The sequence below is a fragment of the Opisthorchis viverrini genome, assembly GCF_000715545.1.
Source record: "Opisthorchis viverrini unplaced genomic scaffold opera_v5_348, whole genome shotgun sequence".
Lineage (NCBI taxonomy): Eukaryota > Metazoa > Platyhelminthes > Trematoda > Opisthorchiida > Opisthorchiidae > Opisthorchis > Opisthorchis viverrini.
In genome coordinates, this window is record NW_008752006.1 from 360,437 (window position 1) to 378,255 (window position 17,819).

Genomic DNA, 17,819 nt, shown 5'->3' on the forward strand with positions numbered 1-17,819 from the left:
CTATTGCACTTGAGGATTCCTTAGAAATCTTTTGTCAACATGTGGTAGAATGTTCACTGTAACTAACGCCAATACTCCAGATGTTCAACAGCCTCGTATGTATTCAACTTGGATATCGTGGTAGGTTAAGATGATGGGCTTGGTCAGTGCCATCAGTTCCCGTTATACCGAACAAGTAACGTATACAACGCTTGGTCATGCCAGAATAAGGAAGATAGAACGGGACACCTGTTCCTTCCCCTCGGTTCTGAAGAAGTTTCATCTTGTAATACTGTTGAAGTCGAAATAATTCCTCCTTAAAGGGGATGTTTTTCTTCAAGGTTACTTATGGGGAAGTATCGCACTAGAAATGGTTGTTAGATAGAGGAAGTAGAGGGAGCAGGGAAACATTATTCCAGCTAGGGGATACTCAGCGTTTATGAAGCAACAATAAAGATATTCCATCCCAGGATAATACAATTTCGGGACGAAAGCAACGGTGGTAATTTGTACCCCGTATTCACCGAAAAATTCTGCAACCAAAAGAGACTTTCGAGGGGAGGGGGGCGATCAAACGACATACTCAATCCGAATATATTCATGGAAAACACAAAGTCGAATATACAGTAAGGGTTAACTGAGCGGTTGAACACAAAGACAAACAGGTGGAGTTTTCGGTTGAAAAGGAGGGACAACAAGGTAGAGGGATAGTTACATGCTGAAGTGCCTCAGGCTAATCGTGCCAGCATAATTATTGATTAGTCCGAGCACTAACGACAACGTAGAGTTAGACTGCATTCCTGAGTGGATGAACTCACCCACCAGTCAACGAAAATACCGAAAAACATGTCAAATCGTCACATACAGGGTGTGAACAATCGAGCTTAGCAGGCGCTCTGATATGCAGAGTAAGCAGGGTTATTAGTGGTGTTGAGTTAACTAACACGGTGGCTAACATACTAAAACAGAGTATTTCAGTTAGGAAACGCCAATGAAAGACCAAACGTGCAAATGCGCTACATCCTCCGAAAAAGATCACAAGAGTGTGAAATGTTCAGTTGTGTTTCATCTAGGGAATAGATGCTTTGTATTCATACCGATGTGCGGTATTGCGTGTCTAAGATGATAATAAACACAGTAGGTGGCAACCGAGGAATGCTTATCGTGCATGACAAGTATTTCGTCAAAATACACGGCTGTACATATATTACTTTGAGACGGATGTCCTATGGGGGCTTTCAAGGCTGCTGCAGAGAAGATTAAAAACAACATAATGTTCTCTCGAAATGCTGACCACCAAGTGAACTTTTAAAACACTGAGACTTCACGTTACGGGTGCATACACAAGAAGGACAGTTCATTCTGTAATACAGTTTGATCCCTCAACGGACGCAACTAACCTAAGATACGAATTAGCCATACATAACAACAGAGAGACAACCGATAACCATAGGAATCTCGAATAATCTAGACAAGGGCATTTCTAAATGAACTTACAGCTGTCTCACTCGATCCGTCATCAGGACAACTGATATCTTTGCCCTCGAACTGGGCACGAGCACGCGCAGCAGCTTCCATGGCCAAAACACGAGGCGCGGGACCGAGAGTAGCGGCCGCAGTGGGGACACTGGCTCTGAATCGTTGAACCAGATCATTCAATTCGCGGGCAAGCAGTGTTCGCGCAGTCGTGTTTGAGGTGGGGATTTGGAGTATTAGGGCCATCTGTTGCGAGTCAAGGTCGGGATGAAGACCTATAACACCACCATGGACGCCGGAACCGCTCAAATTTCCCGCGAATTCTTTAAGCCCTACTTGCTCCAACCAGGCTTGCACTCGTTCACACGACCAAACAACGAGGTCTGAGAAAAATTGATAAAAATTAACGGGATGTGCTAGGCTGGAAAACGCAGCAGACAGAAGACTTGTTCGAAAACCGAGTCAAATCAGGCTAGAACTGTATTGGTCGAACTGGGCTGATGTTTTGGAAAGATGACAATTGACCGAATAATCCAAATTCATAGTTATCCCACACTAGTGCACAGATAAAAAAGAGAGACCGATGAGAATGGAATGGAAGCTTAGATTTACAGATAATACGCCCGATAATCGTCGCGAGAATGTTATGTCTGTCGATGACGGAAATACGGTGGGGACGACTAGCGCTGTACAAAGCGAGTGAAAGTGGAAGAAACGAGCACTGGTCACATACTATAGAGCAACATTAAACGGGCGTGGAAGACAAAAACGTGGATCACAATGAGGGCTTAAAAAAAGTTTACGGGCCATTGTCGAAGTCCAGCTAGCCAGTGGTACTAAGTTTATGTGATGTAACTTGGTATTTACGTATTGGCCACCAATCGTCCAAACGATAGAGACGGGTTGACGAACAATTGAATTACGAAATATAGCGTTTACGGTGTCTCGTTATCGGGAGATCCCGGTACCTAACCAAACAGCAATCAAATACACAGATTACTCTCCTCCCCGCAGTATGATTCTGATACAATGCGGACTAAAATGTATATTTCACGACGGTTTTCGTTTTATTAAAACTAGGTGGGAAGCGACAGTCTTCGTGGTTCCCACCCTGAAACGTATGTCTCAGTCCCCTTTCGGACTCACAGAAAATACTACTTAGACACAACAGATCTTAAACGATGCCGCCAACAGCAGCCACATGCGTAAGAATGAGCGGAGCTGCTTACAATAGATACACAGGATCTCTAACAGCAATCAGTATCGAGAAAAGCACTATGGGATCCACTAACGTGAGGTGCTTTTGCATACATCTTTTGGTGCCAAATCAGGCTGAATCACCGTGGAATTTCAGAACTGAGAACAATCCCACGCTCGGTCCACACGACCGAGCGACGGATGAGTGTCATGTGAGTGGCACGTTTTTTTGTCACAATATTCAGCAGATAGTTCATGAAAGACGCGAAGGTCCCATGGATTATTCTCAATTAGCACTTCAAAAGGATCATTCCGCCAAGGAACGGCCTTCAATAGTCTTCGATTTTGTCTGTAACTTCTCATACAGATGGCAAAAAGCTCAATTCGTCCCCGTAGTAAAAGGTGGAGACCATCAGTTTTGGAAATTGTAAGACACTCTGCGTTCCCGAAAAATTAGGCTTACCGGGCGGACCTAGTGAGCTTTTTGGTAGGACAACAGCACAGCACAGACATATGCATTTTTAAAAGTGCTCTCCGTCTGACTGATAGCTTATGCGGCGAGAAAGTTGATGCGGAGACCGAGAACTACCAGCAATACATTCACACATTCTTGAAGAGTAAAAGGATTGTGGGCCTGAGATGCGAGAGACGACATTCGCAAAACATATTAGGCTAGCATATGGAATGTGTACACAAGGACGTTAAAACTGCACGAACACCAATATTCTCAGGCCACATTGGTTGTCTTATCGTGCCAGCCGGGTCTCTACTTATTGCGCCCAGCACAGCAGGTAGGGCGAAAACGGGCTACTGCCGAGATTCTGATCTCCTTTCAACATCTATTTTCTAGTTTCCCTGTTATTCCATTTAACGCTCACTATGCTGTGGATTCTAGCGGCAAACATAAGTCCTGTATCCAAAGAAGTGACGAATAGCACGCCACAGCTCGTATGTCGCCTCGCGTTCACTTCTCAGACCTCGCTACCGTGTTTTTATCGCGACTTGTAATGTGAGCCGTGAAACAAATCGACCAATAACATGTTCGTACAGCAGGGAGCTGGGCTTTATGTGGTGATTCTGAAAGCCCCCCAAAGAAGCACCGCATTTAAGAATGGTGAATGTCACTCCTCGATGCAAGACACCATATTACTTTGAACACTGGGGATAATTCAGCCGGAATTTATGTTAGATGTCAACTTAAGCAGCCTACGTGAGGAGAGGTGCTGGTAGAATCAGCTCCGGAAACGAAGGAATCTGAAGGAGTTGGGAAATATTTTCATCTGAACAAAAAACCTATCTCTGGTGATGTTGTCAAGAATGATATTGGTAATTAAATGTACAACAAGAACCAGCATCTAGGCTGAATATTTTTGAAAACCGTTTTGGTTGGGCCTCTGCTTCTGTGCCCATGTCATCCAGTTGACTCACTCAACTCAACCCGTCTGTGAGATTGGATCACATTCAAGTTTTTCGGTACAAGTATCTATCAATGCACCCCATCATCACGTAGTGATGTCCTCTTGTTTGACAACGAAACCTTTGTAGGTCAATTGCAAGTTCGGTTAACAGATCAACAAACAATAAAAAAGGATGTGCTTCAACAGTCTAGGGCCAAGTAATCATTATACCTCTGTTCGAGAAAGGTATCCACAGCGACTGCTCCAGCCATAGGGGTGAGGCTTATTCCAGAGGTAACACGGTCACTAAATCCAACTATACTGTGACATCTGACCTCATCATGTGAGACGGAAATCCGAAGACGTCAGGCAGGATGCCGACTGGGTGAAGTGAAGCACCACGGACACCGCTCGCGGAGGCAGTTTTCCTTGACTTCAAAATAGTTTTCGATTCTGTGGAGGCTGCTCCTCTATCCACACTTCGCCAACGTAGAATGTCTTTGAAATTTGTGAATATCCTTCGCACAATTTATTTCCACACTTCTAGTTGCATTAGGCTTTACAGTGAGCGATATAAAACTTTCGCCATAACCAGTAGGGGTCATCACGGATGTCACCTCTCCCTAGTCCTGTTCAACGTTGTCATTGATGTCATCATGGAATGTACCTTCGAGAGACCGCAAATCTAAGTATCGGAATCGCACCGGAAGAATGACTGGTAGACTTAGATGATGCGGATTGCACATTTTTTATTCGATGAACGTGGGTCTGAACAAAACTATTTTACATGGTCCTCTGTTTCGGTACGCAATTTTCACCTCCAAAGGACAGTCTTGCTTCAGGATTTCCGTTGGAAATTTTAGAGTGAAGAGCTTGAGTTTGTTGATACCTTACCTTACAACTTCACAGTCGCATAAGCCGTGACTGAACTGTGACAGCATCATCATCATCATCATCGACAGCATGACATCAGTGTTCAACTCAACTGCTTCACTGCCGTACAACCTTGACTTATTTGAAAGCCTTATTGTAAAGAAAAGAATAAAGGTGAACGCGGCAGGGACTTAGTGCTAGCTTAACACAACCATTCCGAGGTGCCTACACCTCCAGACATTCACTCAGGCAATCTGGACAGAAACTGACAACAAGAACGCCACTGACATCGGTTGGCAACCATATCTTGTAGTGTCTCCAACCAGGCACAGTGAGGATCACGCGGTCCCCCATCCTGGAGGCGAGTTGCACCGACAGCACCCAAGCGTTTCGTGATCTGTGACAGCCAAAGTCAGCATCACCAATGCAAGAGTAATATTCACCAGTTTAATTCACCTATGGTCGCGTCTCCTAAACGACCATAGAAGCTTCAGATAGTTGACCAATGATGTCCCCGTAGTATAACAGGGGCTACCCGGCCAGTAAAGAAAACGGTTCTTAGGCAAGCATCAAGGAAGTGCCGACCAAAGAGCAGATAAGGCTTGCCAGGCTAAATTTGTCTGGACCTGTATCATGAATGCCTGACCACCATCTACCAAAGAAAGTCGTGTTCTCCACTCCAAACCCTTGCTGGCAAAAGGTTTGCGCAGTACAGGCAATAAGACGGTGACGCGAAATGGAAGCGGCTTTTGTCAAGTTGAGGACTGTGGGATTTTCGCGCATTTTAGGGAGTGGCCCATGTTATTTCTCTTGAACGTCGTTGGGAACCCTAAAGACACTGCATGTGACCGGTTCCAGTGGAGAGCATTCTGTCACTATCTTAGCTGACGCTTGTTTGTCGTTGTGCGTAGGGCTTTTAGTGGATATGATTCGCAGAGGATATTGGATCGATCCAGCTCCAATATGATGTTCAGATGTGCTTATTTCGGAAGATGTAAGCACTTCGCTCTGGGCTGCTTGCTCTAAGAACATAGGGGTTTTTGCAGTGGGGATAGGATTAATGCAAATGATGTTCGTCTTTGGGGCGCAGAAATGGTTGCGGAAGAACTATTAACGGTAACCGGAACAGACTGAGATAATTCATTGGAGGGGTGCCATAGAAGTTGGAATGAAATACCGTCAACTCCAAGATGGACATGTAGTTGACAAGGCTTGACTAAACGTGTAAACTAGTCTTATCAGGTAAGTAGGGCAATATAACTTGAGACGAAGCAGGGCTATAAACGGTTGGGGGGAGCAATGTAAGCACAGAGAAGTTTTGCAGTCAATGCAGTCAAATAAGCTCAAATGGTAGAAATTGCCGACGTTCTACCACAAACGAAGCTGGTGGGATCGCAAATACCTTTCAAAGACATTAAGTTTATCATCTCTTCCAACAGTGCAGATTTTGATCTGATTACCCTATTTCGTATCCGCACACAATTCCTTCACCGGGACCCGAAGTTTAAGCTTGTGGGTGAGTTCTTTCGGTCTTACAAGCCATTTGGGAGGCAGGGGATTAACTTGCCTGACATTAAAGAACAACTTCTCTACGGGGCAATACTGAGTGACTGGTTTGGATGAGATAGGAGGTAGGTCGGATGGGGGGATTCAACCTGTACAATAGATCTGGGGAGTCATCAGGCGCTTGTGAGCGGATCTTGAATGAGAATCGTCCAAGGATGAGTCACAACAAACGTGGAAAGTAGTAAAGCACAAACAGTATAGTGGTCAGAAGCAGAGACAGAGAGAGAGAGATATTTCAGGCTGCCCAAACGAGTTTGAATGAGTTGTACACAACTTCCGGTTGACCGAACAACTAGAGTGTGCAGGCCCGAAGGAAAACATTGTCTGTGAAATTACCCGACAATTATATAAGTACGTCCGAAAAACCTTCGGAGATTGTGTAGATTAGTCAGGAGAATTGTCCGGAACAGTCACGAACAGTCTTGGTGTACTCAATGTGAATGGCCAAGCGACAACCCCCCTCCTTTTTTACTACGCGATCCAAACGGATAAGTTACAGAATTACTGTCATTGCTTAACCACGACTAATTGTAGGTGGTTAATGGATTCATCCTACGCTTGTTTGAAGAGTGTTTTTTTGTATCCTGGTGCAGTCATTCCACAAAATTCCTGAACCAGCAAAATGTAAGCTCTATGGGATTAAATGAGGGTGATCAATCCCAGGGACAAATAACATTGTGTTGAGAGATGCGACAAACTGGACGGACATCATTGATGTATACGTTAGTGCTTTTTCGACCTGCAGTATATAGCGAGTGCATTACTTGCAGTTTGCAGCTTGTGAGCACATTTTTTTCCGTAAAACGAAAGGCTGTAATTTCAATTTAAAGACCGAAAAAATATGTTGATTGGTGACGAAATGACCCATTCCTGAACGACAGACTTAGGTGTAATCCGGAGAGACAGCAGAGGTGCACTTACGTTTAAACGGAGTCACGGTGATTCACCATGCTGTCATTAACACTTTGAAAACTACTATTCGGCTAGGCGTCTGCTTGAAAACAAACAAACAGTAATATATCAATAACAATTACACAATGAGACACCAAGTTAGTGACCATCGTTCGCAGACCCCGGTACTCTAGGCATACATTTAGCTCGCTGGAGTGAATAGGAGTTGCACAGAATATAGTTTGAGAAGAGCATACCAATGTTATCCGTTTGTACAGCTTCTCGTTGTCGTCGTTCCAATTCCAACCGATCGTAATTGAGTCGTTTCAGACAAACAATTCCGTATAAAAGACTAGTGCGGTGTAAATTATCCACCATTTTCAGATGAGTGCGCAAATCGCGCTTGGTCAGGTGATCCAACATGCGAGCATCCACAAGACATTCCATGAACGAAGGACGATACTGAGCCAATCCAAGGTTAGGAAGCCAAACATTGCCAACCCATTCGTGATTCATGTCACCGAACGCCAGTCGACTGTGGGAGAGAGTAGACACACAGCAGAAGGTAAAAGTATGCCGCAGAAGTGACAGAAGAGCAAAAGGAACATAGGGCGGCTTTATGACAGTAACAACTGACAAACAAGATAGACAAGTATGGAGATTTGATGAGCTGCACTAGGCTGTGCCAAAAAGTTCACTTCACAAACAACAACCGTTAGTCCTAATGTAAGATGCCCCCCCCCTAAGGAGCCAAGGTGATAGCGCCCATCACAAAAAACGCATGCTAACAGAACATCAACGTGACTGAAGACAACAGAAGAATGAAGAGACAGATTACAAGTGGATTGTGGGAGGGAGAATCGTAGAAAATTTACCACGAGTTATTCTAAACTCCGCGGCCAGCACCCACGTTCCCACACAGTTGCTATCGATTACTCGTCACAACTCGACTAACAATTTACGGAATGAAACACTATCTTGTCAGCAGGTATCCAGCAACTAAATTAATAAAACCTGAAGAAAATGACACGAAACTTCAAGGTGGAAAGCTTGAAAGTGCTGGTTGGCTTATGTACCTTGGTAATTGTATCAGTCGATTGTGCTGCGACAAACTGAGTAAACACACGCATTAGCAACGTTTGCCTACTTGCATCATTTTCGGCGCAAAACCGAATCTTATTGAGGCTGAAAAGAGGTGCATAGAATTCAACAGTAAGAGTGCCCTTACTTCACGCGGTTACCAAAGGTGTTGTTCTTCTATTCCAAATATCAGCTGGCGAACGATCTAAGGAGGAAAATCCAAGGTACGGAAGCACGAGACGAAGAGGGCCACAATCCAACTGAATTCTGAGATATTAATGCCTTCCTGGCAATGGTTCACGTGATTCCCAATAAACGTGGTCAGAAACTCCATAGGACATGACGATTAACGGACCCCTACGTCTAATCGAACTTCTTAGCTCAAGTGTTTATCCGTTGTTCTAGGCTGGGCTGGAATGACGCTAAGATGTGTTTACCTCACCCCTGTAGACCGGTTGCTACTGTCCAGTTTATCAAAGGACAAGGATTGCTCCCCTGAGTACTTGCCCTTTCCCTTCCGAATCGTCACTAAGGTATTCCTTCCTCATGGTTGTATGGCGGTTAATGTCGACTATAATAACGACGACAGCTCTTGACGAAGTGGATGGGAACTCTTCCATTTAATTAGTAGGATGTGACTTTAATAACTCTTCCGGTATTTGAGTTTACGAATAGGAGTCTTTGGTACACACGAGCACTGGTAATTTACTCAGTTTTCAGGCTAAAGACATCTCTCTTTGAGTCACATAGGATTCTTGTGTACGAGTTTCATTCACATCTATCACAGTTCCAAGCATCTGATCCATCTACAGGAATATTCCTTTCGTCATCATCGACGGAATAGTCCTATTGTTTAATCCAAATGATGTTGAACTAACTGCCCATTGCAGTTCTTCAATTACCATAAATCCGGAAGCGTTGTAGGTTTACAGGTATCCTGAGAGACAAAATAGTGTTTCACACTAATCCGTTTCTGTTCTGCCAACGCGAACCTATTGAACTGATCAACTTACAGTTTATGTCTTAACACAATTAAGAACGCGTGAGTCGTACTAGGGCGCAAAGTGTATAGAACCACAAGAGTCTGCGGCCCAAAAATCGAGCACGTGATTGTTGCAAGAGAGAATGAAGAAACACTGGTGGAACTGCAATCCAGACAAACAATAAAGTATCTTCATAGGACAGTATCTGGGGTCACATTACAGTTTGATCACGCTCATGTTCTCCTTTTTAGCGACTTGATGCTAATTTCGAGATATTGCTACAAGAGCTAGGTTTCATTACAAACTGTACCCATCACTAGATCATCAAAATTCGTTGCATTCCGTCCATTGGTGAGGTGTTGACGAAAAATACGATGGGTCCTACGATGTCTACATTTCGTCAGTGTACTTCCAAGTGTGCCGAACTGAAAGGATAACAATAAAGACTTGCATTCTTCAAAGGAGTTGCAAAGAATGGATGGCAGAGTAGGTCGGTTTCAACGTGCACATACCCAGTTGAGAGTTCGATGACAGCATTCCAACGGCCGGCCCTATAACACTTGGACTTCGAACTATTATCCGCCGCATGAGGCGGCCTGTGTGCAGCACATTTAGTTGGAGGACATCATAAACGAGGGATTCAATTGAGTCTCCCGTGAAAACCAAATTGATTTGCAAATGAGTGTATCTCTCGAAAACAGGCCAATTTGGATTCAAGAAGAACATAAGGCTGACGGAAACTCGGGGACTGCGCCTACCTGATGAGCCTCAAGAAGGGCGAAACCGGTCATGAGCTGTCGAACAGTTTTCAGCAACCTTGTGAGTAGTTTCCTTTACAAAGAATAAACAGTTTCGGTTCTGAAACCCGATAGCAGTGGGGCGGATGTAGCGATCCCATGGACCCTAGGTTGGAAACCATTGTATCTAAAAATCCAAGTTTGAATATCTGTGGCACCTGTATCCTGGTTACCGAAAACTTTTTAATGAGTACTTGGGCAACCGGTTTGTTTGCAGACACCAATTGGTCACACAAAGCATCTTTGAGTCTCGACCCGTGAGTCATTAAATTTTTCGGTTGTACACTTTGTGAAATCTCGTTCTAAATGATCTTCCGTTGGCAAATGAGCCACGAAATACCAACACAGAGTAACAAGTGAAGTAAGTCGAAGTAGCTTCAGAGTTGGACTGAATAATGAGTCACCTCACACACGTCCAGCTTTGGGTTTAACAATGCCACTAAAACTTCCCTAATTCACAAACTTTGGAAGTAAGAAAACAGCATATATGGTAAATGAAGCTACTCACCTGGTACTTGGTTTCGGGACCGGTGTTGGCGAGGTGAGGGCAACCATTTCCTGAATAGCCAAACGTAGCTTGAGTCGATGCAAGGGATTACTGATACCGATCTCGCGCTGAATCTCCTGTTCTGAAAGTGAGGCCATGATGGCACCTGATTTCACATTGGCTCGACATGCGGCCACATACCAGGCCGGCATACCAACCCACAACTGTGTGGAATGGAAACGATAAAACAAAATGTGTAAGACCATGGGGGATTTCGGCGACACTATGAGAACAAATAAATGGGCTTATATGAACCGGTTACGGAATAACTACCTGACAACTGGTGAACATTCCCAGACAGTTTTCTTTACAGAATGCATGCAAAAAACCGGAAACGGGTTGACTACAAATCAGAGGTGAACAGGATACTGTCTACTACAATGATAGGCAGCAATCGTAGAAACAGATGGTATGGAAATGTCCGAGAAGACTTGAGGACTCAATGTGAATGATAGGAAAAGTCGTCACGTGAACATTCAATAGGCCAAGAAAGTGGACAGTTTGGTCAGAATGCTGGCGGTTCAACATCAACTGATTTCGAATACATCCAGTATAAGACAGCATCACAACGTTCGTAGTCCGCGCACCACTTTGAAAATTCCTTACATGAATTTGAACAAGGGTGAAAAATGATTTCTCACCCAACAACATAACATGCCCTGAAATTCGGTTCGCCTTTTTCAGGTTAGGGTGGCGCAGAGTCTGTGTAGTGCAGTGCAAGTCCTTTCGAACTGCATATGTTGATTCAAGATAGTTACGACTCCCGATAGTGCGACCGAAGCAAAAGCAAATGTGTAGGAGAAACGAAACTGCCTTTAGATCACAGGATACGCTTGCAAGTGCCGTTCAGAATGTTCCATTAGCTGATTTCCGAAAATCCAGGTGCTCCAACTAAGAAACGGGAAATTACATATCTAGTACTTTGATTGAAATGACGGATGGCTGGTCGCCTAAACAGGGGAGTTAATTACGGACTGAGTTCAGCTTGGAAATAAGGTGCATATGAAAACCTGCTTGAGCATTGGGTCAAGACCCGCTTTTTCGTGTCAAGCAGCCAAATGTCCCAACATGCAGGAAAAATTAGCTTGAAGGGTATTACTATATGGAATGAGTCACAAACAGCAGTGGATCAAATAAAAAACAGAAAGCCCACAGATACAACCAGATTGCCTATCGGAAGGTTCAAATTTGTGCCGCAACAATAAGAGGACGCCAAGCTAATTTCCGTATGTTAAGGGAGTGGACGAAAGATAGAAAATACAAACAGATTTAGCTGCCTGCATTTCGGACAGTCTTCGCTCGTTTTCTACGGAATAATGGCAAATGTCCACCACGGACGAAAGTGCTCTCGAGAAGCAATGTGGACTCAGTAATCGCCATCAGCACTAACAGTAACACCTGCAGAGGACACCGGTGTTTTACTGCCGCATAACCATTTTACTTTGTTCAAATGGGGAAAAAGAAAACCGCCGACCCACCAATAACCCAAGTCGCCTACACTCACAGCCCTTAATCAGACAAGTGATGCCACGGAAACGACCTAGCCACCGTGTATTTTAGTGTGTTCAACCATGAACAGTGAAGAGTAAGCAGACATCATCCTGGAATGTGGGTCGTGTCGGTAGCACGAAAGCTTTCTGCAACATCCTTCGTCCGCGAAGTTATCCTCAGTAGGGTAGGTACAAGGATTATGCAAATGTGATCAGTTATTGTTTCCGTCAACTTTACAGAAACTGGCAATTAGGCAAATATAAATGCATTAAAATCACCTGAAAAAGCTGATACCCAGAGACCTTGACCAAACGTGCCAATCACTTCACAGTGGGAAGAAGATCCCGGAGAAAGCAAATCTGCCAGACTCGATGGATATGAGCGTCGAGTCTCAGTCTCGCGTTACATGCATGGTGTTGCGCAATCGACAAAATATAAGTAATAATCAACTTCTGGAAACTCCAAATATACCTTGTCTAGGCGAATACTGACTCGTACTTTGTGCTTTTCCCATGACTCCGCCGGTGGATTCCGAGATAAAACAAAAGCAATTTCAGATTCGATTTGGTTGGTAACATCTGTATTCCATCCATTTGTTTTAAACAGGTAATACAACCCATTCAGTGTAGCTGTGAATGCTTGTGGAACGATGCACCTCTTGGGCTTTAGGTCGCTAGAGATCATATTAGCCATCACTAAACAGGCGATTGACAAGGGATCGATGTCGCTAACACTAATACTAGATTCGAACTCTGAATACCCGGCACACCGGCGCCACACTGGGTGGGGGACAAGTGAAAGAATTAGATTGTTTGGAAACGCGAAAATGTACAGAATTGAGGGCAACTAGATTCAAAACCGGCCCCAATGGCTGTCATGTGAAGTGCGTGACAAAGGACCACTACTTTAAAAGAACATCTACAGGACTAAAAAATCTTACAAGATCAAAACGGCGGTACCAAGACGTATTGGGTAATGCATAGGATAAATACAATTACAGGAATAGCTTGAAATAGATGGAAAACCTTGAACAAAATTTTTCACATACATATAGGAACTTTTACGCGTGATTCAAAAAAACGGATTCAAAACGGACGCATTCGGGGACGATTTACAATTGCCACTCATGAAATGTGCACTGCTAGTTACTTTTGGTAGCAGTGCAACAATTGTACAGTACTTCTTGGCCTTTCACACTAAAAACAGATCAGAGTGGCTTTCCTTCAAGCCCAGAAAAAATTATCATCGTAAATCCAAAAGGACTGAGATGAAATGAGAATAAGCAGTTATCAAAGAGGTAGGACGTGGTCAGATAGGTACGATATTGTGAAGCATTGTACCGTAACACATAAGTCAATGCTGACAAGAAATGGAAGGGATTTTTCCACCTACCTCTAGCCAAGCGACAACTGTCGGGCCATTCCACTGGGCGAAGGGAAGGCGTGTCATCATGGCATTTTCCAGCAGCTCTTCCTTCTTCCATCTCCGGCGTTCCTCAGGAACGGGTGCTGGTCCACTAAGACCACCACCATTCAAACCATCTGCAGTGGTAGATACAGGACTAGGACTGACGACACCAGATGCACTGGAGGTAGTGTTACTATCCGACAAATTCGATGCGGGGAACGGGGAAACAGTTCCACCAAATTGTCCGGAAACGTTAGCATTGTCTTCTGGGTGGGGCAAGGAAAGCGATGATCAGAATAATTTCTTGTTGTTGTATGACCAATGGAAGAGCCTTGCATAGGGGATCAGTGAACAAAGAGTGCTGCCCGCAACCGAGGTGGGAATAAGGCCGAAATAAAAGAGAAACATCGTGTGGAAATAGTGCAATGTGGGAGTGGATCCTCGTGCGACAAGGGAATTGAGCTGACAACAACACTGCCGATAATTGGTGATAGTAACTGTCACTTCTCACGACATACAGCACATACTTATCAACCATGGAAAATGAGGTCTAAATTCAAGATGATTCGCGGCGCTTTTCCTGTTCTCTTGTATCTTTAGGGCTAACCACATTGTAATGATGGAGAATGTGCTTCCAGCAGTACTTATATGCGGAAAAACTCGAGCCATCAACAATGGGGAGCGTTTTACTATTAGTACGAAGGTGCTCATGAGAATGCTTCTCCAATCAAGCGACATACAAACATTTATTCCGGACACAGGATTGACGCGCTCGAATTGGTTATCAGCTAGGTGGACCAATAAGAACACAATATAATACAATTAAAGCTGACGTCGACATTTCTGGCCACCACCACAAGGTTAGACAACCCCACAGGGCGCTCACTACAACACCCTGAAAACAAGATCCCAGGGCTAAACACATGAATACTAAATCACAGATGTTCCTCACTAACCTGAACAATAAACACCTAGCGGAGGTGGCGGTGCGTTTCGTTGATTCATGTGCTGCAATTGGTGTTGTTGTTGCTGCTGCATCAGGAACCGCTGATGCTGCATTAGCTGTTGCTGATGATGTGATATTGAAGGATAGGGTTGTTGTTGTTGTGTCCCTGGGGGAAATGGACCACGAGTGAACGGTTGTTGCGTTATCCCTAGAGCTGCATTCGATTGAACAGAATGTCGAAAGTGCATCGGAGAACCGACGCGAGACGGCGAAGCGAAACCAGGATAACCAGGACGCGTGGGGTAGGGGGTCGATGTGTATGAACTCGGAAACGCAGAGGATTGTGCTTCCGATCCGCTCACCAGGCCACTGGAATTGTTTCGTTTGAAGAATCTACCAAGAGTTCCTGAAAGCATACGAGATTTCTTTTTGCTTGGAGTCGGCGAGGGTGCAGGAGATGAAATGAACTGGGAACGATTGTACGGTGCCATTGAGCCATACGGTGACATTTCGGGAACATAAACACCAGAAGGATTGATGCCACGTGGAGGAGGAGGATATCTTTGTGAAGGGTGATAAGAGTTTCCACCCAGGCGAGATTGGACTGCCTGCAGTGATTGATACTGCTCGTATTCTCGTTGCAAATGGTTTTTCTGAAGCAGATGCTGTTGCTGTTGGTTTTGCATCTGTTGCTGGACAGGAGGTTGTGGGTGAACGGAGAACATTTGCTGCTGTGGTATTGATCCAAACGTAGGCGACCCTAACTGATGCCCAGACGACTGAGGATCAGAGTTTGATGAGACTTCGTCAAATGGACTGCCCCCTGAGATGCCAGACAACGAACTAAAAAACAGCAAGAAAAAGTAGCTTGAGATAATCGAAGAGGGCTTTTCGTGAAGCGTTCATGCCACCGTAATCGATCATATGTCTGTCGTCACTATGATCACTTTGGAGCACATGCCACATATGAGATCGCAGCTGGAAAAAAGTAACTCTGCGGCAAGTGCTAGCAAACAAAGCCCCAGCGCTCGGAAATACATGAAACATCAGCCGCGTGAGCACGTAATATCATAAACTTTCATCTGACAAGAACCAATAAGGACGAACGGCATCATGTAAATGAACGCTTCGCAAACCGACTGTCCATTCGCTGAAACATTTGGGCAATATTCAAGCCTCACTGATTGTGAATTACCGGATCTTCCGCGAGGGCTGATGGCGAGCTGTATAAGCAACATGTGAGTTCATCCGCATTCAGATTGCCAGATTAATCAAGAACGATCATACCTCATTAAAATTACCTGTCAGTGGAGATATGGCCCTGAGGTCAAAGTTTAAAACTGCTCACTAAAGCATCACATGATTCACCTTATCTATGCCCAGTTAACGAATTTAAGGAAGGTCACATACAACGGGGCATTTTGGAAACCCAGCATGTCAATGGGCAAGTGCCGTTAAGAAAATGTTCCACTGAAAAAATGACAATCAACGGCGACGGCATGCGGAGCCATGCTAACGTAACGTTTCAAGGATACATGCAGCGGGTGAGCGCCTAAGCGGATACCAGTTCAAGCCGCACATCAGTCCTAGCGGACAATTAACTACCTGGAAGAATTCACGTGCTCTTTTACGGAATTGGTCGAATGGCGGCGTGCAGCAACGTCGTGTTCCTCCAAACTAATCTCGTCTGTGGTCAGCTGAGCCGACTGTTCTAGCTGTTTCTCTTCAAATTTAGCTTTAGACATGCTCTGACCTCGGCGTAATTTGGAGTGGATTGGTGGTGTAACCGAGGCCGCTCTGTACGACTGACTGATGGGTGCTTCTTGAAAGTTTGGCAGCTGCTGCTGAAATCCAGGCAAAACAAGCGATTTCGCGACGGCGGCGACTGAGACTTTTGCAAGGGTCACAGTTGGTGAAGTTTCAGATTGCGTTTTGCTAGTAATGTATGGAGATTGACTTGTGGAGGTAGCGATAAGTTCAGGAGCTCTGTTTTTGGTGTATAATATAAAACGCTGTTTTTAGGCATCAATAAAACAAGCAATCAATGAAATGTACAACGATGGTATGCATGCAGTTCAAATGGAAGACGATGGTATGCTTTCAGGTACTAAAACATAAAGATGGTGATGGACAAACTGAGACAGGGAACTCGAAATGTTGAGACGAATAGCAGGAAACGGTTAGATGAACGGACAGTAAAAAGGTACAGAACATTCTAATTTAAAGAATCATAATGTACCTTAGTGCTGGGATGAAGTTCAAGAGTCCTGCGAAGATGGCTTAGTGAGTAGAGCGCGAATGTACTATCCGGGAGGTTCTCGGTTCAAATCTGACCTCTGCATATCGACTTCCTCTGTCTAGGCAGTATCCCCACCCTCGGGTGGCACGGCAGTTGGGCACCGAGGGGATGCTACAGCTGAACAATTTTGTGCATATACGCCCAACTACCGGGTAACAATGGAAGCAGCTGTCTCAAGTGTATTTGACGTGATAATGCGCATGGACAAAAACAATGAATCCTTTCATTTATCAAGCTGGTATCCGGAAAATAGCATATTTTGAATTATAGTCAGTGACGAGTTTATGTCATACAACTGTACTCAGTCCGAAAACACGGCCACCTCAGGGAGTATTGAAAGACTTCTTTCGTAAACATCTTTTGTCATCCAATGAGCGACTTGTGCACTGAGACAAACTAGTTCCGCCCTATTATGCGCACTGGGAGGTAGTGAATCAACCCGATTAAACTGTTCCAGTAACTAGCTGTGGCGAGAGAGACTTGAGAGTTTCATCAAAGAGTTGCTCGCGAGTGTTATGGTATGGTTTCAAATGGACGACCCAGCTATCGATGACTGTGGCACTGACGTGATCGATTTCAGGTTTACGCCTTGTACCTACTTCCGCAGAAGTGTGCGGCAAGTAGAACTGCTTTTGCAATTTGTGAGGAGGAACCGTTTGCAGGTATCCGGACTTGATTTTCCGTATCTACTGTCGTATATTATAGCCACTTTGTTTTCAACCGGGCTCCAGCTTACCAAAAGCACAACTCCTAACCCACCACTAGCAAGTGAGGACGGATCTTTCTAGAAGTTATTCATCAATTTTCTTAAATGGCTGTCAAACGCCACATGTGCTCCAAAATAAAACCACTGAATTTGTTTGCCGACCTGGCTACAAAAACGTCACAGT

The 17,819-nt window shown here is 44.5% G+C and overlaps 2 protein-coding genes across 2 annotated transcripts in view; one reads left to right on the forward strand and one right to left on the reverse strand.

Moving 5' to 3' along the window:
• The window catches only part of T265_10249 (hypothetical protein), a gene marked incomplete at both ends in the record, with an annotated part of 95,257 nt that overhangs the window by 14,594 nt on the left and 62,844 nt on the right, over window positions 1–17,819 (reverse strand). Inside the window, 6 exons of the mRNA XM_009176565.1 lie at window positions 1,477–1,838; window positions 7,637–7,914; window positions 10,748–10,950; window positions 13,670–13,950; window positions 14,641–15,473; window positions 16,236–16,616. Of these exons, the coding sequence (XP_009174829.1) occupies window positions 1,477–1,838; window positions 7,637–7,914; window positions 10,748–10,950; window positions 13,670–13,950; window positions 14,641–15,473; window positions 16,236–16,616 (2,338 nt within the window). The remainder of the gene's footprint in view (window positions 1–1,476; window positions 1,839–7,636; window positions 7,915–10,747; window positions 10,951–13,669; window positions 13,951–14,640; window positions 15,474–16,235; window positions 16,617–17,819) is intronic.
• The window catches only part of T265_10248 (hypothetical protein), a gene marked incomplete at both ends in the record, with an annotated part of 22,842 nt that continues 21,131 nt past the window's right edge, over window positions 16,109–17,819 (forward strand). The window contains one exon of the mRNA XM_009176566.1: window positions 16,109–16,174. Within this exon, the coding sequence (XP_009174830.1) occupies window positions 16,109–16,174 (66 nt within the window). The remainder of the gene's footprint in view (window positions 16,175–17,819) is intronic.